The following is a 23,910-nucleotide window of genomic DNA, read 5'->3' as shown; positions in this document are numbered from 1 at the left end:
GATGAGAAATCCCAGACTCCTGATTCAAGTCCATGCATCGCACCAAGCCAAACCCTACCAAAGCCTCCTGCTAACCCTAAGTGTTGTAGAAGTAGCTAAGGATGAAGGAAGTAAGTGGTAAATAATACTCTAATGTAGTCACTGTGATTTCCTAATCTATATGCATTCCAGTGAGGCTCAGTACTCCCCCAAATATGCAATAAGCCTGAATTTTAACAATTTGAAACTCTCACAAAGAAATGGAAAACAATTTTTCCAATTCCTAAAATTGTCTCAGGATTGGCAAGAGACAAGTCTTAGTTTTCATGCTGTAAATAAACTGGTGATTATAATACTTCATTATTTTTATTTAATAATCTTAAAAAATAAGTGAACTTAGGTGAAATGTAGTCAGCTATCAATATATAACTAAGTATCAGTATATAACAGTTTACCTATAACAAATATGGGCTTAATAATAAAAATCCATATGCTATTCTGCTGTGTCACCTGCTCCTGCTCCAAAAGGTGACAGGTAAGAGTCATTGACTCGGATGTTTCTAATATGTGCCACTTAGGTGTAATACACTCCTTAGCCTAGAATATTTCATTAAACTCAATATTAACATCCTATAAAGCCCACACAGCATATTTTCAATAATATTACCTTAAGCTGCAGCAGATTCAAATTTTAAAGAATGAGTGCTTAGTATATGATAAGTACCCTGCCACACTCTGGGGATAGGTCTAAATTGATATAAATTTCATTCAAAAGAGACCAGTGGTGGCTCTGAATCATTAACTTATTGATATTTCTGAGAACCATAATGAGTCACAGAACGGTGTGTTTATTTTATATCTAAAGGGATATTACCATAACTCCTAAGATTCTTAATTTTTTCTTAATTCAGTAATTATTTGCAAGATATGTGACTATGATTCACACTAATGTAGAAAACAGTTGCACAGATAAAGTGTTTTAAGAGGAAAACATGCCAAACTTTAGTGGCTTAATCCAATCCTCCAAGAGTACTTGACCAATTAGCGATGCCTGCCATGGGGGGAGAACACTAGTGAGAAATACCTGGGCATTTGCCAACTCTGACCAGTTTCATCCAGTTTCATGCAGTCTCCTCTCTTCAGATCTCCCACTAAGTCCCTTCAAAGACTTCCATGAAAGAACTTACATGTCTTACAAAGTGATATTTCCCTTTCTTTAGCCAGTCTTTCTCACTGCTGAAGTCTACTCTCCACAGATAACCCCTGATAAGTGCTACCTTGGTACAAATGTCCAAGATTCCCCTAACATCAAGATCCCCTAATACCAAGAGTTCATTGGATAAGCCGTATTTTGGGCCAGAAGAGCTTGGATGATAGGTGGCCAAACCCTGGTAGAATGTAGTAGAGCCAAGATTTGAATCCAGGCAATCGAGCACCAGAGTATCTGCACTTAAGTCATTGAACCTGGCACATGGTTGTTGCCATTTTTACAACATGTATTAAACTGTATCTTCATCTTTCAGTTCACAATTACCTGAATCCATTATTAATACAAGCAAAATCTCCATAAAATATTATAATTTACTATTCTAGCACAGCAATTATGACTACATCACAGGACCTGTAAATAATTCAAAATTTGTGTATTTCCTAATTAACATATTAATAAACATGTTAATAAATGCTTTATATTTGTTAGGAAAAACATGATGGAATAGCAATACTCTTTGAAAAACAATTTTTAAAACGGCAATTCATATTCTTATGCTCCATATAGTCCTATATTGAAAATTTAATGGTATTTGAACATAATTTAATGTAATGACTATTATTATTGTTCAAATTACACATTAGTAAGTGACTTTTCCAACTCAGAATCCATGACAACAATGAATCCTATTCACATCCTGTGTAACTCCATGGGGAGTCTATGGGGAAAGTTTCCATATATGGTCATTTTTCCCCATAGACTCCCCATGGTTTATACAGGATATGAATCTGGTCCATTGTGACAATGAAAACAACAGATCACTGAAAACTCATGTGTAATTTCTGCTGGACAAACTATAGACTAACAATTAGGGACGCCAATATTCAAGTGAAAATAAGTAATCTGAGAATTTAAAAATAACTACTGGGTATCTTTATTCCATTTCTGTATTAGCAGAATAAGTATATAAATATCCAGAAGAAAAATGTGTTTCTATCTTATTTAGTTTAAAATATTTTCTTGATACTAAAAATTACAATGTCAACTATTAACAGGCAAGAAACCCAAAAGGAAATTTCACATCAGAACTTATATTGTCAGAAGGAAAAAAAAGATGATACAGCAAAACAAGTCAAATGTTTTATGAGCTTTATTTAGCTTTCCCAGGCTCCTGATGACCATGTCCCAACATAAATCTCTGTTATCTATAATTATTTTCCCATATTTGTGACATTAGCAGCCTGTGGTATTCTACTTATCTGAAGTCATGCAGAATAATATTTTTCTTTTACACTCACTGCTTGAGTGCTGACTTAGAGGTAAGATTTTATGTGTATACGTAAGTATTTGTACTTTTGCTTTATGTAAGATGAAAGCATCTAAAATCCAATGCAGCTAAGTACTAACAGCCAGTTAAAGCTGTAGGAAAAGGAAATGGCTGTATCCCTATATTATCTTGTTCCATATGACAAAAACTAATAAAGGGAAAAACAAAATATAGTACTAGAATGTCAAACATATTAATAGCAAAAATAGTACTCTGACACAATTATTTAATAAGAAGTAGGACTTATTTTGAAACATGGTCCAGTTGTGAATAGCCATTTTTGAATGAACCTGGTAACTATTAACATCTCAACTGATTCACAGAAATTACACCAAAACAATAGACCCAAGTTTAATCTCACGTATGACTGGTTATCAAGAATGGCCCTGAAATGCATGTAAAGAAAGGAGTGTGACTCATTTGTTTCTCTATCAAAGAGATGCCTGCTTAATTGTACAGTTTCTTGGTGACCTAATATTGCTAGAGTATATTCTTTTGACTATCTTCCACACAATGGCTCAAAATTTGAGATAATTACATTATTCTTAGAAACATGGTACCACACTCACTATTAAAACTGAGAAGCTGTCAGTTCCAACTTAATGCATTCATTAGTAATGAAAACAAAGGGCAGCAGCTGAACTTTTGGTGTCCACCAAAGATAAACCACATGGGGCATCACATGTATCCCAAATACTTTCCAGCACCTAGCTACCTACTCAGGGTGATGTGGGCATCCAGACAATGGCAGGGACAGCCACACCAGAGCTCAAGAGAACTGACATCCTGACACACACATCCATCATTTTCCCATCACCACTAAGCTCACTAAATCCTACCGCTTTATTGGCATGTTAGTTATTTCTTTTTCCCTTCCACAGATGCACTAGATGTTCTTTTCAATTTATTACAACTATAACAAAATTTTGGAAGGAGGCATTAAATGACGTTATTTGCCCAGAGGCATGCTGTTTCTCAAAAGGTAAGATATTGCTCTCTTCACTGGACTAATGAGGCAGGTTCTTTGGAAGACATATTAATGTGTTAAACTAGAGCACAATTCCCACCACAGCACACCTTAAATGGTACCCTTGAGGCCTGAAAAAGTTAAACATGGGAGGGGAGACAGAAGGAGGATGGAGCCAGATAAATGCTAATTGAAAAAAATGATCATTGTACTTGAAGTATTTACACTTTGGAGAATAACTGGCTTTATCAAGAAGGATGTAACCAAATGACAGCAGTACAAAACCAGTTTTCTTGATTCCACTAAAAGAAAAGATGAAATTTTTCTGTCCCTTTATAAAACTTTAAAAGAAAAGTAAAATTTTCAAATTTTTGTAGAATTCAATTTATTGATTTTAAAAGATCATTAAGTCAAATTAAGTACCAAAAATATGCATTTTAATGACCACTTTCCTCAACAAAACTTTACTGATAGTACTTTTTTCTTAAGCCTAAATTATTCTGACCACAGAAACTAAAATTGCATTTCCTCAAAGCAGATAAAAAGCAGACATACTACTCCCATTTTTAGAATGGGAAATTTCAGTAAAGGAAAAGCTCAGTGAAATACTTCAAGATGGTAACAGAGCTACAGAAGCTACACTTCCTGCTTTGTAAGGATTCATCCACATATAACATAGAACACTTGCATTCCAAGTGGGCCCAAAATAGACAGTAGCCAATCTACACAACCAAGGAGATTCAGATCCACTAAGTCAGAAAAACTGAGACTGGCACTGTTAAAGATATTCACTAGAATGCTATCAGAAGATATTCACTAAAACAATGTAAGAGCATTTATTAATTCTGATGCCTTAGCTATGTAAGTCTTTAACTTTGAAGAACAAGTGTCTACTCTTCCAAGTAAATTTTTTGACATTTTTAAGGCTTTTGTACGTGTGTGCTGGAGGGGAGGGGTCTTTTTGGTAATTAAATGGAGCAATACTATTTTAGTGACACAGAACATGTTATGACGTGATACCAGCTACTAAAAATTCCTGACTACAAAGGTCTGAAACATAAAATCAACTTACTCTAGTATTTGAAAAAACGAGGACATTGACATTTCCTTCTCTTATAGGCAAAAAGCAAGGGAGAGAGAAAATTTACAAGGGCCATTTACATGTGACTCTAAAAGAAGCAGAAAAGAAAAAGAAGTCAGAATAGTGATTTCCTTTTGACTGGGAAAGGTCGTCACAAAGGAACTTTCTAGGGCAATATAAATACTCTGTATCTTAATCTGGGGCGTGGTTCCATGGGTATAAACATAGACAAAAATTTACCAAGCTGCATACTTTGACATACACATTTTATCCTATGTAAACCATACTTCAATTTAAAAAGTAAAAGCATCCAATACAAGCAAAGTACTACAACCAGAAATCAAAAATAATAATGAAATCAGAATGTTAGAAAAAAATGACCTTTCCAGGATCTAGCACAATATTGTACACAGGGTAGATAAACAAGTATTTATTATAAAAATTCAGTGAGAATGTCTTAGTTGGTTTTGAAGATCCCTTCTGAACTAATTAGAACTTGAAATGTGACTTATTTTTCTGAATATTCTAAATATAGACAGTTTCAGCCTATAAAGCCTCCAAAAGGCAGAAATTAAAGGCCTAGAAAGCTATGCCTCAAAACAGAAAGAAAATACACTTGTCTAAACTCTGAGTATAGATTTAAGGCATCTCCTTATCAAAAGAAGGCAGTCCTTTCTCAACACTTAATGATTATCACTGCGAATACAAACCTATCTGTGGTCTTCTAGTGATAAGCAAGAAGCAAAACTTAATACTCAATTAGGTTAAAAAAAAAAAAAACAGTCAAAAATCTGCATGATGGTCTTCTGAATGGTATTCTGTCTGTTCAGTAATCTGGTAGCTATGGAGACCAAAAGCAACCAGCAGTTTTCAAACATACAACATAGCACATGGGTGACATTATTAAAAGATCAGGTTTGATAATCAAGAAAGGCTGTATCTGCTTAGTAAACCTGGCCAGACATTGTTAGAGTCCCTAATCCAAGAGCCCAAAGACTCCCACACTGAGTTTCAACTTCTATTTTCAGCTAAACAAAGTAATAAGACTAATTTTCCTTCAGCAGATTTGTCCACACCTAGGCTCCTACATCAACAAAATTCCATGACTAAAAGGAAACTGTAGAAAGTCTTTGCCACTTAATAATCTGTTCCTATTTCTTGGGTGACAATAATTCCAGATGTACCATTAAGTGAATTCAAAAAATATTTTTAAATTATTAGAAAATAATATTATCATATGCTTAAGGGAACATTATGTCTCATTATTATTCTATCTTGACCTTCATTAGTGTGGTTAATTTCAGCAATGAGAAGCTTCCATGTGAAACAACAAAAATAATCAATCCTTTAAAAAAAACAATCAAGAAACAGAAAAACTGAGGATTATAAGCTCTCTTGAAATACAACTATTCTAGAACAATCATCAGCTGCACACAAATAGGCACACTAATCACCTGAGATCAGAAAGAAAAGGTCGGATTATAAATTCTTAAGAAATGCATTTCCTAAATTCCTGCCCTAACCCCCTTCTCCCCACAAAGATGGTATCTTGCCAATTTTTAATGTTCTAGGCCAGCAGGTTGAGTCTCTTCATAAATACTTAACTGTCATCTTTGCTTATGACAAAATATTGACAAATGATATTTTGATATTGCTATTTGATAATGACAAAATATTCTGCAAAGCCTGTGTGACTGCAAGGATAAGTTCTATTATTCTACATCCAACATTAAATAATACTCCAATTAGTCAGGCTGGTCATCATTTTTTAAATACCAATTGTAGCTGTCTACAAGTGCTGTCCAGCCCAGCCCATTGTGCAGGGCCTGCTCTGCACCAAAGCAATTTTATTGTATAAGTTTTAAGACAGATATGATGCTGCTAGACTGTGACGCTAGCCAGCGTATCGACACTGAAATCATTGTGTTAAAAAAAAAAAAATCTCTACAATAAAGCTTATTTCTTTTTCTTTAAATCTGCATATAATGACTACTCCTATGCTTTCATAAAAATATGGAGGAAGACGGTGTAATGACACCTTTTTTTTTTCCTTTTAGATAAAAACCATAAACCCTTTTTCCCTTTCTAATAAACACTATCATCTCAGATCCTCCCAGTTTCTACTTTAGGTTTAAGGACCATTATAGAACCCACAATAGATCTGTGACAGACTTGATCCCATCAATTAACATGTTCTGGGGAGACTGCCTGGATTCCTGTCTTCCTCCCTCCTCCCTCTTGAAGGCCTGGTTTTGACCACACTGACATCCCTGGCCTTAAGAATGAATAACCCAGTTAAGGAGGAGTCCCTTCCCTGGGACCAATTCCTTTGTAATCAGAGCCAAAATACAAAGGCTGTTAATGACCTAAGGCAAAGTGATATGAAGTCCAAGCCAATGAAACCTTGACAGCAAACAGATTTCTAAATAGCAAAGAAGTGGGATCCATTTACTTACATGAAGATTCAGTGCCAAACATGGCTGGCTCCAGAGGCTGCTTTAAAAAAATTAGAAGAAAGAAAAAAAAAAAAAGGAAGGAAATAAAATCGAGGAGAGTGTACGTGTGAGAGTGAAAAGATGGGCCGCTACACAGCAGGGGTCATGAAGACACACAATGCAGTCCAAGCTGTGTCCAGCTGCCAGATTCTCCTCTTACAAGCTTCAGTGTTCTCCCGTGTGATTGAAAAGCAAGGTCTCCCACAGCACAAAACCCGAAGAGCTGCTTTTGAAAATCCAATAGGGAAAGGCAAGCCAACGTGGCTCTTCTGGGATGCAGTGAGGCAGGACTAGGTAGCAGCAGGGGCAGGCCTGGGAGCAGCGGCAACAGCGGATACCGCAATCCCCAGCCCTGCTGTAGCAGTAAGACAATAGCAGGGCTTATGCATACACCGATGACGTCAGAGACACTGCACAGACCAACGGCGCTGCTTGAGCCAGAGGCTCCAGGGGCTTCAGGGGAGCAGGCGATTCAAAGGGGAATTCCTTTGTCACAAAATGCACAAGACCCAGAGCCACATATATATTCACCCTCCTGATGAGATCTTCATCCTGTAATACCAGGCACTAAAAAAGACCTCAAAGAAATTTAAATATTGGCTTTACAGCAACTAACCACAAAGATATCATGCAGATCGGGGTTCTTGGTTTTATGCAGCAAGTGAAACTTTTCAAGGGAATTAAAAATATCAGAAACGAGAAAAATTAACTACTTTTAAAAATAGCTACAGAACTCATTGTTTTTTCTCTATGCTTATGCTACACTGACAGATCAAGGGCTGTACACTCAATCACAATTATGTAAAAATATGTATACTATTGCACACACATTCTGGACATAAAAATATACCCACAAATATACCCATATATTAACAGAAAAATAACATTGTAAGTGCGTAGAACACTGCTTGGCACACAGTGAGCTCTCAAATGTTAGCAATTACTTTATTAGTTATGTTGCAACTGTTACTCAAATGTGAAAACCACAGCTCTAGGAATATATTATCAATTTATATTTCTCTTATCCCATTCCTTTGGCCTTATTTTTCTTCATTTTGCCTTATGAGAATTCCTGTCCTTTTCTAGAGTAACTCAGTCATTTTAAGACTGTGTGCACACACCTGTGTATACCTGTGTGTCGGTGGGCACACAGGACCCATACATTTCTTTTCAATCTACTCCTGCAAAGAAATAATTGAAGATATTGTTATTGTGTCTCTTGACTCACTTGATAAATAAAACTCTTCCTGCATTGCCTTTACTCTTAGAAATCTGGGTTTTCTTTAAAGCTAGAAATATGCAGACTTTCATTGGAGTATCTATCCAACACAAGCAAAAAAAAGAAATTTTAATGTTTTAAAAACACTGAAATGCACAAAAAGAGTGTATGTGTGTGTGTGTGTGTATGTGTGTATTCCCACAATCCCACACTTTTAAAATCGTATAAAAGAGGAAATTCAAGAGCTCAAGTTTCCTTTCCATCCATTCATTCAAGGTATATATCCAATATTTTCTTACATTTACAAAGACATGTTTTTATATAATATAGTTTTTAAACATTAAATTCTTTTTTTAAAAAGATTTTATTTATTTATTCATGAGAGACAGAGAGAGAGAGAGGCAGAGGGAGAAGCAGGCTCCCAAGGAGTAGGGAGCCCGATGCAGGACTCGATCCCAGGACCCTGGGATCATGACCTGAGCCGAAGGCAGACGCTAAACCATCTGAGCCACCGAGATGCCCTAAACATTAAATTCTGATATGAATGTGGAACTGCAAACTACCATCTAAAAATATCATTAATAGCTTTTCTGGTCAGTATATGTAGATCCATCTCATCCTTTTAATGGTTGCATAATATTCTATTGTGTGGATATAGCATAATTTATTCAAGGTAATTTGACCTTTGCTTACTGAAAATGCTAAACCATTATGAAGAAAGTGCAATGATACTATATAAGATAAAGAACAAATATTTTGTTTTAGGAAAGAATAACAATAACTAATGTTTACTGAATATTCATGATGTACCAAGTACTTTTCTGGAAGTTTTACATGTATTAACTTATTGAATCTTTATAACAACCCTAAGATGTAGACACCTTTAGTGTCCATATTTGATAGAGAGTGAAATAATTTGCCAAGGTCACACAAGTACCAAATGATAAGCTGAGATTCAAACCTAGGTCATCTGGTTCCAAAGTGTATGCTCTTAACCACTCTTCCATAATGCTTCTTGAAAACTAATAAATACTTAAAATTACATTTTAAGGTATCCACTAAAACAAGGAAAATAGAAATCTACTGAAAATGTGGAGAAAAATATTCTTAAAAGAGAAAGGTCACCAGAGAAAGCTAAGAATGACAGAGGACTATGCTGAAAATACGCAGGTATTAAGAAAAATGCATCCCTCCCAAATCATTGATCATGGCAACAACCAATGGAGAATACCAATAATGGTGTTGAGATGTAACTGTAGGAAGTGCAAAAGGGCAATACCCTTCAAAAGAATTGAAACCAGAATATTACCTTATGTAAGATCTATTTTAAACTGCATACCAGATGTTGTACACGAATAGCCACACAAAAGGTGGATGGATGTGGCCAATAGAAAGGCAAGAGGAAAAGTAGAATGAGAAAGTGATCCCAGGTAAGAGATATTTTCCATCCGAGGCCATAATCTATGTGCAATAACTGCTCTGCCAAGTCATTGATGTAGCTCCTTTCTTCACTCACACATGAGGTGTATGTATGCATCTATAAGTGCACTTTCCTGAGTGCCTAAACCTACTGCTTGGTCTGACTTCTGAGAGTAAGTTAAAGGCGGCAAAATTTTTCAAGATGTCAACTTTTTAGAGAACTATAACAGGGTCAGTATGTTAAAAAACATTAGGTATCTCACTTGCCAGCAAAACTGGACACAAATGACCACCTCTGACTCCTACTAAGGTTTCTATAACCTCTGGAGGCCTGAGGTATTTCTAAATACTTTAGAAGGTTGGAATCCATATCAGGGAAGGCCCATCTTTGACAAAATGGATTCCAAAACCTTATTCTGCTCTAATTCTCTCCTCTAGGCGGTTGGCATGAGCTCAGAGAATGAAGACAAATTTTCATGTGTTGCCTAAGGAAAATATAATGAAATAAAACTGATCTGATATCTTCTATGCCCCTCCAAAAAAAATCACATAATACATTCCAAAACCAAAGTGATCTTTGAATTACCAGTTCTGTTTAATTATGCCTATCTGCCAGCAATCTTAATTAGTAAAGTGAGTATTGTTAATTTCAGGATAAAATGAGCAATGAAAGGAAAGATCAATATTCAAAATAATTTAGTGGCCCAAATCATCATTGTTAGATGAGAACACTGTTGATAAAGAGAGATAGTAGGGAAAATCTTAAACCCAAGTCAATAGTCATTTTTAGAGGAAACCCCACTCATAAATCACTCAACAACTCTTTCCTGGGAGCCTGCCATTCTGCGCTCCAGGGGTACAGCCAAGAACAAACCCCTCCTCTACGGAGCTCATAGTCTGGTGGGTGAGACAAACAAATATGTAATATGTCAGGGGTGGCATGTGCTATAAAGAAAGGTATGAGGAACTCGAGGCTGAGGAGTGACTGAAATTGAGGGTTATTCAGCTAAAACTGTCAGGTAATGCTACCCTTAAAAGATGACATTTTCAACAGAGACCTGAAAAAACTGAAAGGAAACCACATGGATGACATGGAAACCCTGTGGGAGAAAGAGCAGTCCAAGAAAAAATAAATAAATATATCTATTCTTGAGTCATTAAGAATCATTTTCTACTGCATGATAACCCCTTCAGTGCTATGATAATGTCATTAAGTACAAAGTGGTTATGCTTCATGAACTGTGCTGACAGTAAAATAAATTCTCTTTTCAAATCCAAAAAAATTCACTCTCCCATGAACTGAAAACATATGCATTCTTCTCTTTGCAGTTTACTAGAGTAAATATACCTATATTTGCAATTATGTAAATGTTTATAAAAATCACCATAGAAGACAACATCCAAAATAGCTTCCTACCACATCAGAAAACTAAATTAATTTATCTATTAATGTTGTATGAACTTAAACCACATATTCTCCCTAGAGTATGCACAATAACTAATTTTGAAAGTGTCATATCTGGAATTTCCCTGGAGACTTTGTTCACACTAAAGTTTCCTTAGTATTCCTCCTGATGTCTACTTAGCATGTTAAAGTTGTGTGTCTTTTGGAATACCACCTATATGTTTATAAAGTATTATCTAAAAACAACATAGAAGTGGTTTAGTGGTGATATATAAACTATAGAAAAATGAAAGAATCAATGATTCTGTTCTTTGGAAAATAGGTACAAATTTCTAATTGAAAACATACTCATAGTAAAGCTTCCTGTAAGCTTTTGGAAATTTCAGTTCTTTGCATTTGGCTATAAAGTGTGTCCCTTTCTGCTTCTACAGAATAACACACATAGAGTTAGCCTTCTAAAAGGTAAGTCTATTTTATTTCAGAGCTGTGAAACAAAAATTCTGGTACACTAATCTTATGAAAAAAATTCCAAATATACACACCACACACATACACACACACACACTTATACTTGCTTTAAAGAAACACTAAAACAAGAAAATATGGATCTATAGAAAAAAAGATTTGAGGCAATTATTTTAAAATGTTTTATCTTCAAAAAGTATTTTCCACAAAGTCCTTTACATAACAAGCTCCTAAAAGTTACATTTTAAATTCTTAATCTCACAAAAATTTTACAATTTGGTACCATATTGTCAAAGATACACACACACATCAAAAGGGATCATTTATAGAGAATGTAAGTAGAGCTTAATCTAAATGCACACTGGGATTTTGTCATTATACTGGGTATGCAAGGTGGGTCTCTGCCCTGATGGAAAATCTTCCAAAGCCTATGTTCTTTAGTTTAAAAGGAATCTGTCAGAAAACAGTGTTACCATTACCCAAAAGTTCAAATTTAAGGTAATAATAAATTTTGAATTAAGGTGATTAATTTTTGAATTTGCTCATAAATTTTGGCAAAGACTCATGTCTTGTCCTCCTTACCATCACCTCACCTCCTAATCCCACTTTCACCCACCTGATCCAAGGGAATCCCCCACTTATTCACCAAGCAACCAGCAACCATGGTTAGTCTAACCTTAACTTTATTTCCAAACCTGTACCAATTTACCATTAAGAAACTAGAATTTGGGAACAAGGTTATGCAGTTTAAAAAAGAAAGAGGCTAGTTATTCATCCGAAATTTCTGGACACATTAATACTCAGAAAATTTGGGATAAAAACTGAAATTCTCCAATTACCACATGATGTCAACTCTATCTAAAAGACTGAGCCACACACATGCACGAAACGACTATCACAATGCCAAAAATATTTTCTAGAAACCAGAAGCTCTCTGTAGACGGTGTCTATATTTTATTCTTTGTGTGGCATAATCTGAACTCAAATGTTTGTCCTCTAAACCTTCTGGCCCAGAGGGGAGGCATGAGAATTAATTATGGATTGCATTTTATTTTAAGTCTGTTTGATTATGACCCAAACTGAAATAGAAAAAAACAAGGGTATATCTGACAAATTCCCTTAAGTGCTTATCCTAAATTAACCAAAATTTGCATACAATAAATTCATACATCATATTTTTAAAAATACAAACACAATCAACATAATTTTTAAATTTAAATGCAAAATATTTTATTTTAAATAATTCTACATGGCTGGATAATATTTTAAATTTAATTTTACCTGTATAATCCATAATGCAGCAATAGGGAGGGAAGCGGGTATTTTCCAAAGTACAGCTCTATCAGACACAAAATGAAACAGCTCCCTGGACAGGCAAACTGCTCTGGGGAAAGCCTCCTGCCATGTGACGTTAAGCACACACACACTTCTGCTTATCTCGAACTCAAGCCACAACTGACGTGGCTCTGCTCTCCTCTGCCTGTTCTTTTAAAGTCATCTTAGAAAAGTCTCTCTTAGAAAAGAACCGTTATTTCTTCCCATTTCATTCCTGTATTATTAGTTTAAAACTGGGGGGGGAAATTCTCTTCTTTCTCTAAGTGAAAAGCACACAAGATACCTATACTTCATCCTAGTACTCAATGATACAAACCCATATAACCTGAAAGGAGTAATTATCCAAATTTTTAAGAAGAATATAATTTTGCCATTATGTCCATTCATTTGAATGTATGCACATTTGATCCATGTGAAACACACTGGATTAATTTGTAAACAAACCTAATAAAGGTGATGAAAGAACAATTTTTCAAAGCAGATCTAAAACCTTTGACTCATTTGTCTGAGTCCTGAAACAGACGTCAGATGGAAAGGACATATGGTCATTCCTGAGACAGACTCTTATCATCTGACATAATCTTTAATGTCATTGCCACATACCCTGAGCCACCTTTTCCTTCATTGCCAATTGTTTTGATCTTGAGCATATCCCTGGCTAAAACTTTAAATAAACTTTAACAGTGGCTACTTCATCTTGATACAATTTTTTACGTTGCCCAGAGACAAGATATAAATAAATAACCTTTAAAACACTTTATCAGCTTTTTTTGTTTTTTGAGCAACTTGAATAGCTGGACAATTTCCAATTTAGATACATATTAGATATATATATATAATATATATATTAAATACTCCCCCAAATTGCAGCTACTTTAAGAAAGATAAGGTGTTGGTTGTTTAGAGTAGTTTTGTTTTGTTTTTATTTTGCTACCTGGAATAAGTTTCTCCATAAGATAATTACAAATTGACAATACTATAAATATGATTTCTAATTTTCAACTCAATATCAAAAGTATGCATCCAAGCCGGCGTTGGTGGTATAGTGGTGAGCATAGCTGCCTTCCAAAAGTATGCATCCTACAGAAATCTTAAAAATTCTGGGCTCAGTATCATCATTGAACAGATCTCCCCAATAATTTTATGAAATAAATGAGAAAGCATCATTTCACGCAGCCATCTAGTCAATGTTTCATTACCATAAGCAGATCCCATTACACCACGTCCTGCTAACAGTCAAAAGCTGTTAATTCTCATCAACCTCATCTGCCACTGCTGCTGAGCAGCCCTGTCTCACTTCTCAGGCCTTAATTCTCTTTATCTTAATCTAGAGTAGAGATTAGAACGCTTTCCATGAGCTATAAAAAGTTGATATAGTTTCTTCCTGGTAATTAAGATGTGCACATGGTTAAAACAGTAATGCCATAATTGTTTTTAAAATGGTAAACTCGAAATGCCTAATAATAACTGTCTTAATTTCCACAAAACTTACAAATGTGTGGAAACACTGATAGCCATTATCAGATGTCACATGAAATGACATTTTATGCCTTTCACAATTAGGAACTGTTAGCCTGGCTTTTAAAAATTCCTATCTAATTATTTGAGTAGCATTATTTTAAGAGCAATTGTTTTATTCTTATCCTAACTTTATATTTTATAATTCTTGTTGAAATTACAGATGTTTTAAGGAAATGCATTTTATTGACAAAATGAGAACATAATAAAAAATCCAAACTAGAAGGTACAAGACAGATGGATAGATGGGCAAACAGCTATAAAATCCACAACCTATAGGCTAAACTCAAAAAGACACGAAATAACGAGTGTTGAGAATGTGGAGAAAAAGGAACCCTCGTGCACTGTTGGTGGGAATGTAAATCAGTACAGCCACTGCGGAAAACAGTATGGAGGTTTCTCAAAAAATTAAAAATAGAAATACCATATGATCCAATAATTACAACTACTGGGTATTTACCAAAAGAAAACAAAAGCGGTAACTGGAAAAGATATACGCACCCCTATGTTCATGCAGCGTTATTTACAATAGCCAAGATATGGAAGCCACCTAAGAATGGATAAGGAAGATGTAGTATGCATGTTATACACACACACACACACACACACAAATACTACGCAGCCTTAAAAAGGATAAGATTGTGCCACTTATGACAACATGGATGGACCTAGAGGTACTATGCTAAGTGGTGAAATAAGTCAAGACAAATACCATATGATTTCACTTGTATGTGGAATATAAAAAACAAATGAATAAATAAAGAAAACAAAAAGCAGAATCAGACCTGTAAATACAGAGAACAAACTGAAGGTTGTGGGGGCAAGGTGGAGGGAGATGGGTAAAATAGGGGAAGGGGAGTGGGAGATACAGGCATCCGGTTATAGAATGAATAAGTTAGGGGAATAACAGGCACAGCATAAGGAATGCAGTCAATGATACTATCGTAGTCCTGTATGATGACAGATGTTAGCTACACTTGTGGTGAGCGTAACATAATATATAGAGAAGTTGAATCACTATATTCAACACCTGAAACTAATGTAACATTATATGTCAACTATACTCCAATAAAAAAATAAATTTTTAAAGACCTACAATCTACAGTTAAGTGATTTGCCACACCTCAAAAAGCCAGCAGAGTGGTTAAAAGCCAGGCTTTGAGTCAGACAGGGAAGGTTCAAGTCACACCTTAGCCACTTATTAGCTGGATTATCTTAGGCAAGTTTTTAAATCCTCTGAGCCTCTGTTGGCTCATAAATTGACAAAGGGCCTATGTCAATGCCTTTATTTATGTAAATACAGAGCTAATGTGTAAGTAGTACTTAATGTGTACCAGGCATTGTCTTTCATCATGTGTTAACTTATTTAACCCTCACAACAATCTTGTAAGGTATTGTCCTCATTTTAGAAATGAGGAAACTGAGGCATGGAGGGTAAATAATCACTTAACTAAGGTCATACACTGAACAGAGCAGAGCCAGGGTTCAACCGAAGCAGCCCAGCTCAGAGTCCTCCTACGAGACTCTGCCTCTACAGAGCAGGTGATCAACAAATGGAAGCAAAACAAGAAAAAACATTTCCAAAAACTAAGATCATTCTTTCCAATAAAACCAATCCTGCAATTTCCCAAATACTTTAGTTCAGAGTTAACAAACACTCTTTTATGGTCTATGTTCAATTTCAACATATGGAAAAACTAAACAGAACCAGAATGAAAGAGGTAATGTTCAAAGCCATTGTGACAGCTTAAAATGAGAGCTGTATTACCCAGTTAAGCAGAAATAAGCACTCAAGTGCAGAACGCTATAACCATAAAAGGGCCAGAACTACTCCCGGCACTCCCAGCAACCACCAAGTCCGTCCCTCTCTACTTTTCAGTTCTCCAAATGTCACAGTATATACCACTTTCCTGGCCTGGGTTTGAGCAAGTTCCTCTAACTTCACAGGTCACTCGGGAGGAGGGTCTTTAATTAGTTCCCCTTACCTTCCTCCCCAAGAAACTTCTCTCTCCCCATCTCACTCTCAGCAGAGGAGACTCGCTGGTAGGTCTAGATGCAGCCCCCCCACACCATCCCCTGCAACAATTACATCATCGTCCTCTCCAACAAGTAGCAACAAGTCATCCGAGTCACAGGTTCTTCTCAGGTCACCTGTTCTAGCCTATGGCCCAGGTAGGGATCACTGTCCTAACTGCAATTTACTGACTCAGCAGCACCCAGGAACCCCATGTCAGATTCCTGCTATAATTTAACCTTTCATGCCCCAGGCTGGAAGAAGCTGGAAGAAGCATAGTTACTGAATCAAGAGACCTAAGGCCTAGCCTCAACACTGCCACTCATTCCCTAAGTCCTGGAACCTCTGTAGGTGTCCATTCCCCTCACTGGTAAAATGAGGAGGTTGAACTAGATGATCCTTAAAATCTAATTCAACACCAAGGATCTAGAATTCTACTGTAAACCAATTACAGCTGGACAAGAAAACTCGAGTAACTCCCTGCAGGTAACTGCTCCTCCTCCTCTAGTCCACACCATCCCCTCTGAGATCCTGCTGGAGCTCTGGGAACAGCCCCACTTCGAGGGTGGGAAACCAGGGAGCCAGTGTATCGTCCAAATCCAGTGCATTTACGTTGAATGGCTGATGCTCCATGGGAGCCTCCAACTGTTTACAGGTACACTGTTTCTCTCTAGACAGGACCCCCAGTAACTCTACTAACCAAGAGTTAGTAGACAATGCAAATACCCACAAAACACCCACAGAAATAACTGTTGGGAGGCCCTGCCTACTGGTTCAGGGTAAAGGTCAGCCCTCTCAGACAACAAGCCCTGAGTGCCAGCAAGAAAGCTTCTGGGGATGCCTGGGTGGCTCAGTCAGTTAAGCATCTGCCTTCGGCTTAGGTCACGGTCACTGGGTCCTGGGCTCAAACCCGGAAGGTGGGCATTTTGCTCAGCAGGGAGTCTGCTTCTCCCTTTCCCTCTGCCCCTCCTCCCTGCTAGTGTTCTCACTCGCTCAATTCGTCTCTCTCAATGAATAAAAAATCTGACCAAAAAAAAAAAAGCTTCTGAAAGACACTCCTCCTTCCAAGACATGATTGAGATGGCCTAGACAGGGAGTGCCAAGTTTTCTGTATTTGATAGTTCAGGGGCTCTCCTCTCTCTCCTTTTCATGGCTTTCCTACCTGGAATAGTTCTTGATATGTGAGTCCATAGCCCTTCACCCTCCCTCGAAAAGGAGAAAGAGCATGACTCCTACTTCACTCTTCCCCCTTAAACCTGACAACCATAATCTTACCATAATATTTACATCATATTTTGGACCCATTCAATAACTCACTTTATTGCACATTTTAAAACCCCAGAGGTAGATTATAAATGCTCACCCTGTTTTTCCACGTTGCAAAAATGATAACACGGGGTTTTCCCTCTGGTCTCTATTCTCACCCTCCTCACCAACAACTCAGAGTTGAGTCAAAATGCCTTAATGTTATGCCTCGTCCCAACTTCCCCTTAGTCTAAGTCAGAACAAATTTCACCTAAGATGTCGCTGCTCTCCCAGACTTCTTACCACCCACTCCAGCCTGCATCTGCTTCAGCATTTCCTTTTCATATTCTGTCTTTCTTCCTTGGCTTTACTTATCAAACCCCAAGGCTACCTCATGGCCTACCCCATAATATAAGAAGGCTCCACTGCAAAAAGGATTCTCTGAATGAAGAAGATTCTAACGGGTGAAACCAACTCCTCCCGTGAGTGAGCTACCCCCATATCTCAAAACTTTTAAGTAAGCTAAGACAGAGGACCATCAAGGACCAACCAGGTCACAAAATAGCCCTACGAAATCAGATGGGAACTCAATTGCTCAACTCAATACCATGACCCAGACCAGGGCTATACAATCTCTAAGACAAAAGTTAAAAATCACCGGCAAACACAAAAGCAGTATTATGACTAAAGGCCTAGTGAAACCTGACTGAAGATCCACCTTACCAAACTCCAAACCTTCAGATAAGCGCTTTTTCTGGATAGAAAACACCTGTTGATTATGCTTTAAAAGAATGGTGGCAATGCTGGTATGATACCAAACTCTCAGAGGCTGAAAGATTCAGACCTCCTGTAACATAGCAGGGCCACCTTCCTTCTGTGAGCCCCAAGAGAGCTGACATCAAGTAACCACAACTGGGAGGAGGGGAGAAAGTAACTTTTATAAGAGGTATAGTCACCTAATCATTGATTATTTTACTCTAGTGAAAGATGACTGTAAAAACAGACATTGGTTTAAATGTTTAGGCTAACCAATAAAAAAGAACATACATCAATTAATCTTGATGTAAAATTGTCATAAGAAACATAACTGAAGTTTTTAAAATGCCTGAGAAAAACATGAAAGATTAAGATTTTCCTCCCACAATATGGACCCAACCATAAATATATTTGTTCATTTTACACTTTTAAAATGAAGGTCACTGTATATACATTTGAATCATAGCTCTCGTGGAAAGATCACAATCAAAATCCATGTTTCTAGGACAGAGAGGTACCCAAGCCAGACATATCCCTCTATAGAAAGTTTCCTTAGGCAAACCACAGACCTTCCTGTGTGATTTTAGTCTGTTCATCTAGCTGGCAAAAGGAACTGGTAGAAAATATGCAAAGAAAGTCATGAAAAACAGTCATGAATGGACTATTGTGGGTTAATCTGAAGGCAAAACAAAAAAAAACAAAAAAACCCAGTGGAGAAATTCTTCAAGAAATACGGTAATATTCAGCTCGTTTTTGGAAAATCATGAATTATCATGATAATTAGCATTATCAAGAAAATCATGAATTATCCATGGTACTCCAAAACATAAATCATTCTTGATGTTTTATAACAAGGGTCAGTACACTCTTTCTATAAAGGACCAAACAGTAAATATTTTAGATTTTCTGGGATCTTCTAGTCTCTGTCACAACTCCTCAACTCTGCCACTTTATTGCAAAAGTAACCATAAACAATACATAAACAAATGAGGACAACTGTGTTCCAATAAAACTTTACTCATAGACCGTGAAATTGGATTTCTTAAATTTCCATATATCGTAAAGTATTTTTCTTCTTTTGAATTTTTTTAATCAGTTAAAAATATTTTTTTATAGAAACACTGTTATCTTGCAAGCCATACAGACAGGTGGACCTCAGATTACAGTTTGCTAACTCCTGTTCTATAACCTTTACTATAGTTGATCTGGCCTTTCTCTGAAAGAGTTCTGATCTTCAATTAGGTCTCTGCCATTAACAAGAGTCACAGAGGTAATAGATTCCTTCAGGGCTGGGATTCAAGAAAACTTTTACCGCAGCCCCCTTCACTTCTAATGACACCATGAGTATTGACAGCCCACACTACTTTGTTCATTCCCTTTACATTAGAATTAGTGGTAAATGCTAAAATGACTCGTGAGAAATCAACTACTTTCAAGGACAACAAAAACATTTCCAATCCACATACATGTCTAGCCCTCAAAAATTCTATAAAAAACGGAAAGCATTGGTAAAGATTTCCAAATCTCCTCAATTATACTATAAGCAAAAAAACTTTATATGAAGTACACTTATAGTATGAAATATAAGTAATAGCTAGCTAGTTTGGTATGAGAAAATCTGGCATTGTTCACCAACAATAGCTGAAAAAGAATTCTTAAGAAACAAGACACTTACATTTCAATCCTCACTGGGCAGTTTAACTACTTTGGTTGGCCTTTCCACAACAGTACTTTATTTATGAAATTAATAGTAAGTTTTAGATTATTTCTGTGGTCTTTTCCAGTCCTAAAATGCTTGTAATGAGCTACACTACTCATGATATCTGACCTAGCCCACTGAGAGTTTCAGCATTTTTTCACTTTTCATTATCCTTCAGATAAGAGGCAGATAATTTCCTCTCTGCTCTTTTATCTCTGGCTTTTTGAAAGGCCGTTGGAAATATATTTCTGATCAGGACAACTGCAGCTGTCTCAGAAATAATCCAGTCTTAACACAGATATGAGTGAATCAAGAGAAAATACAATACAGTATAACATTTGGAAGATGTTTCTAGAGACAGACATTAGTGCCTTCTGCAACCATAAAATATCCAAGTTGTGGAGCTTCCCACAACAAAAGCATACAATCAGGTCCTTTAGCACCACAGAAATTTGTCTTCAAAACTGCTTCATTTTCCCACAATAATCACATCCTTGGTCTACACGAACCACTGCAGTCTGACCGCAGAATCAAGCAGACCTGGATTAGTCTCTGACACCGCTGCTTATAAACTGGAAGTTAGACACCTCCAAGCCTCACTTTCCCCTTCTGTAGAACAGGGATGCTATTCTTGGTAGCCATGGAAAGGATATATACATAATGGTGTATCAATACTGATCTCTTTGGAAAGATATCTGCAACACTGTTAGGTTTGAAAAAATAATGTACAAAGCAATAGGAATAATATAGCATTTTGGAGTTTTCTGGACAAGCATACAGTGGAAAAAAGGAAGGAAATTCTGACATGTGCTCCAATGGATGATCCTGGAGGACATGATGCTAAGTGCAATAAGCGAGTCACAGGACGACAAATACCATATGATTCTACTTTTATGAGGTACCTAGAGGAGGAGAAGGGTAGTTGCAAGAGGCTGCAGGGAGCGGTACCTCAGTTTTCTCAAACATGAAATATGTGAACCTCTCAGCAACCTATTAACCATACTTCATGTCTGAGAACACCTTATAAGTGGTGAAATATCAGAAATTAGTAGTATTTATTATTAATTAAATTACCCTTATTGACTTTTTTGCTTAAATAACAAAATATCTCTGAAACATTTCTATTTATGGTCTATATATTTATGTTTAACAAACAAAATGCATCAGCTTTTGAATATGTAAAATGCCAAATTAAAGATAAAAGTATAATAAATATCTGTCCTTTGAGTCATTCTTTATATGGTACTCCATCTTCTCAATCCAACTCGGACTTTTTCCCAGGACCTTTTTTTTAGCAGAAACATGCCCTACATACTTTTCATGGGCATAATTTATTTTTAAATTAATGTCTGGGAATTCAGCATACTGTATCTTAAAACAGTGATCCATGTTAGTCATTGTTTCCACAGTCCACCAGCACTTGGGCAGGAAGTGTGATATACAAAGAAGGAACTAAATCTCATAGGGTCTTATCAGTAATGTCCTTTAGCATTTCATAAAAATTTGATACACTATCTAATCATGAAAACTGGAAATATTTTTATATTATTGATAATAATCAATGTAAAGACAGAGGAAAAACAGGGACCATTTATGACTCATTAGCACAGGAGATCACTAAAGGTGAAGTGAGTCAAAACTAGAGCTAGCTAGACTTAGGATCGATAACTCTTAGATTTTCTGGCTCTGTACAAATGTTAAAATAATACCAGATTTTATAGGTACATAATGTGAATTACTAACATCGAAAATCTGTTCTTGTAATAAATCTTAAGTAAATAATGATCAAATAAAATGGAAAAAGTTTCTTAAGTTATTTTGTCAATATTATTATGTATTAACAAATACATTCCACTTCAGTGTAATTAGATTCAAAGGACTTACATCTTAGTATTTCACTGAGAATGTAAAAGATTCTAGGAATGTGTGTTTAAGAAAAAAAAAAAGCATACACTGAGGATAGATGCTATAACAAGGAACAAAATACAGAGGCCAGTGAACTTCCAGGCATTATACAGCAGCAAAACACTTAAAGATCGCCATGTTACAAAAATATCTCAGGAAATCAAAAGATAAAACATGTTAGGTTCCCATACACTACTTACCTAAAATACCCCAAATTACATTTGAATCAAGTCTTTATAGAAATGCAGATTAAAGTATCATAAATGTTTTCTTTTACACAAAATAGCCCATGAAAGATAAGTCATCTTTTTAATTGTTTACTGTAACTTATGTATTTTCTTAAATTGGGTACTATTTTTAAATTATACTAAAGCACTTATCTCTAAAACATCACAAGATAATTACAAAGGCTCATAGACATTCCTTAACATTTGACATAAAGTATAAGTACACTAAATATAAAAAATTACTATAAAAAAGAAAAATGTTTTATTTCTGTAATCAAAAGTCTATTTTCAGATATTCATCAACTAGAAAATGCCTATTCAGAGACAGATTTCTTAACAGGGCATAGATTCTTTAGGTCATTTGGGGGATAGTTCAATGTTAGCTTCTACATTTTTCTCTCTGAGCACAGAACAAAAACTTGGTTGCACAAGTCCCCTAGATCCACTAAAAGAATTAGGGGAAAAGTATGTGGGAGGCAGAAAGCTTTTAAACTTAGAGTCAATGCCTAAGGACTGAGCCATTCTTTTTGGTAGTTCATTTCAGTACTGGAGTGTAAATGTTCTTGTGTGAATTGACAAAAAAATATAACTGCCGAAATTATATAATGCTATTCTAGGAATACTTGTTTTACATTTTCAACAAAAGAAAGTTTTCAAAGAAAAAGAAAGACAAGAACTAACATTTATTGCATTCTTTATTATGTGTTAAAGACACTAGAACACTATGATAGAAACCTTCATGAAATCTTGATGGACTCTATGTTAAAAGGCATAAAAAAAGTCAATCAAGAACTCTAAATTATTGGGGCGCCTGGGTGGCTCAGATGGTTAAGCATCTGCCTTCGGCTCAGGTCATGATCCCAGGGTCCTGGGATCGAGTCCCACATCGGGCTCCCCGCTCAGCGGGGAGCCTGCTTCTCCCTCTGACCCTCTCCCCTCTCATGCTGTTTCTCTCTCGCTCGCTCTCTAAAAAATAAATAAAATCTTTAAAAAAAAAAATAAAAATAAAAATAAAAAATAAAAAAAAGAACTCTAAATTATTAAAATGCCTATCTTTCCAGAGTTTAAAAAAAAAATGTCTATAGACTGTTCATTTCTTTTCAATGTACACAAATATTTCTGAATTAAGAGATTCAACAAGCTGAATATTTCATTGTGTCTCTCCAGAGACCATGGGCAACATGATGAAGTAGTAAAATTCTGAGCCAATGTTTTTTTTGGTTTTTTTTTATTCTTATGTTAATCCCCTTACATTACATCATTAGTTTTAGATGAAGTGTTCCATGATTCATTGGTTGTGCATAACACCCAGTGCTCCATGCAGAACGTGCCCTCCTCAATACCCATCACCAGGCTAACCCATCCTCCCACCCCCCTCCCCTCTAGAACCCTGTTTGTTTTTCAGAGTCCATCGTCTCTCATGGTTCGTCTACCCTTCCGATTTCCCCCGCTTCATTCTTCCCCTCCCGCTACCTTCTTCTTCTTCTTTTTTTTTTTTCTTAACATATATCGCATTATTTGTTTCAGAGGTACAGATCTGAGATTCAACAGTCTTGCACAATTCACAGCACTTACCAGAGCACATACCCTCCCCAGTGTCTATCACGCAGTCACCCCATCCCCCCCCCCCCCCCCCCCCCCCCC

The 23,910-nt window shown here is 36.3% G+C and overlaps 1 protein-coding gene across 10 annotated transcripts in view; it reads right to left on the bottom strand.

Moving 5' to 3' along the window:
- ST7 (suppression of tumorigenicity 7) overlaps window positions 1-23,910 on the bottom strand; it is a 236,086-nt gene that overhangs the window by 177,993 nt on the left and 34,183 nt on the right. The window contains exon 1 of one of the 10 annotated variants that reach the window (XM_035020983.1): window positions 12,849-13,726. The exons of 7 other annotated variants lie outside the window; for them this stretch is intronic. In XM_035020983.1, coding sequence (XP_034876874.1) covers window positions 12,849-12,861 — 13 coding nt within the window. In that variant the 5' untranslated portion in view covers window positions 12,862-13,726. Of the gene's footprint in view, window positions 1-7,020; window positions 7,676-12,848; window positions 13,727-23,910 lie in introns of those variants that run through there. 2 more of the 10 variants (XM_035020982.1, XM_035020984.1) reach the window with 2 other exon arrangements.

This window comes from Mirounga leonina, unplaced genomic scaffold (genome assembly GCF_011800145.1).
Source record: "Mirounga leonina isolate KUSES-001 unplaced genomic scaffold, KU_Mleo_1.0 Mir_174, whole genome shotgun sequence".
Classification (NCBI taxonomy): domain Eukaryota; kingdom Metazoa; phylum Chordata; class Mammalia; order Carnivora; family Phocidae; genus Mirounga; species Mirounga leonina.
This window is presented reverse-complemented; position numbering and strand designations above follow the sequence as displayed.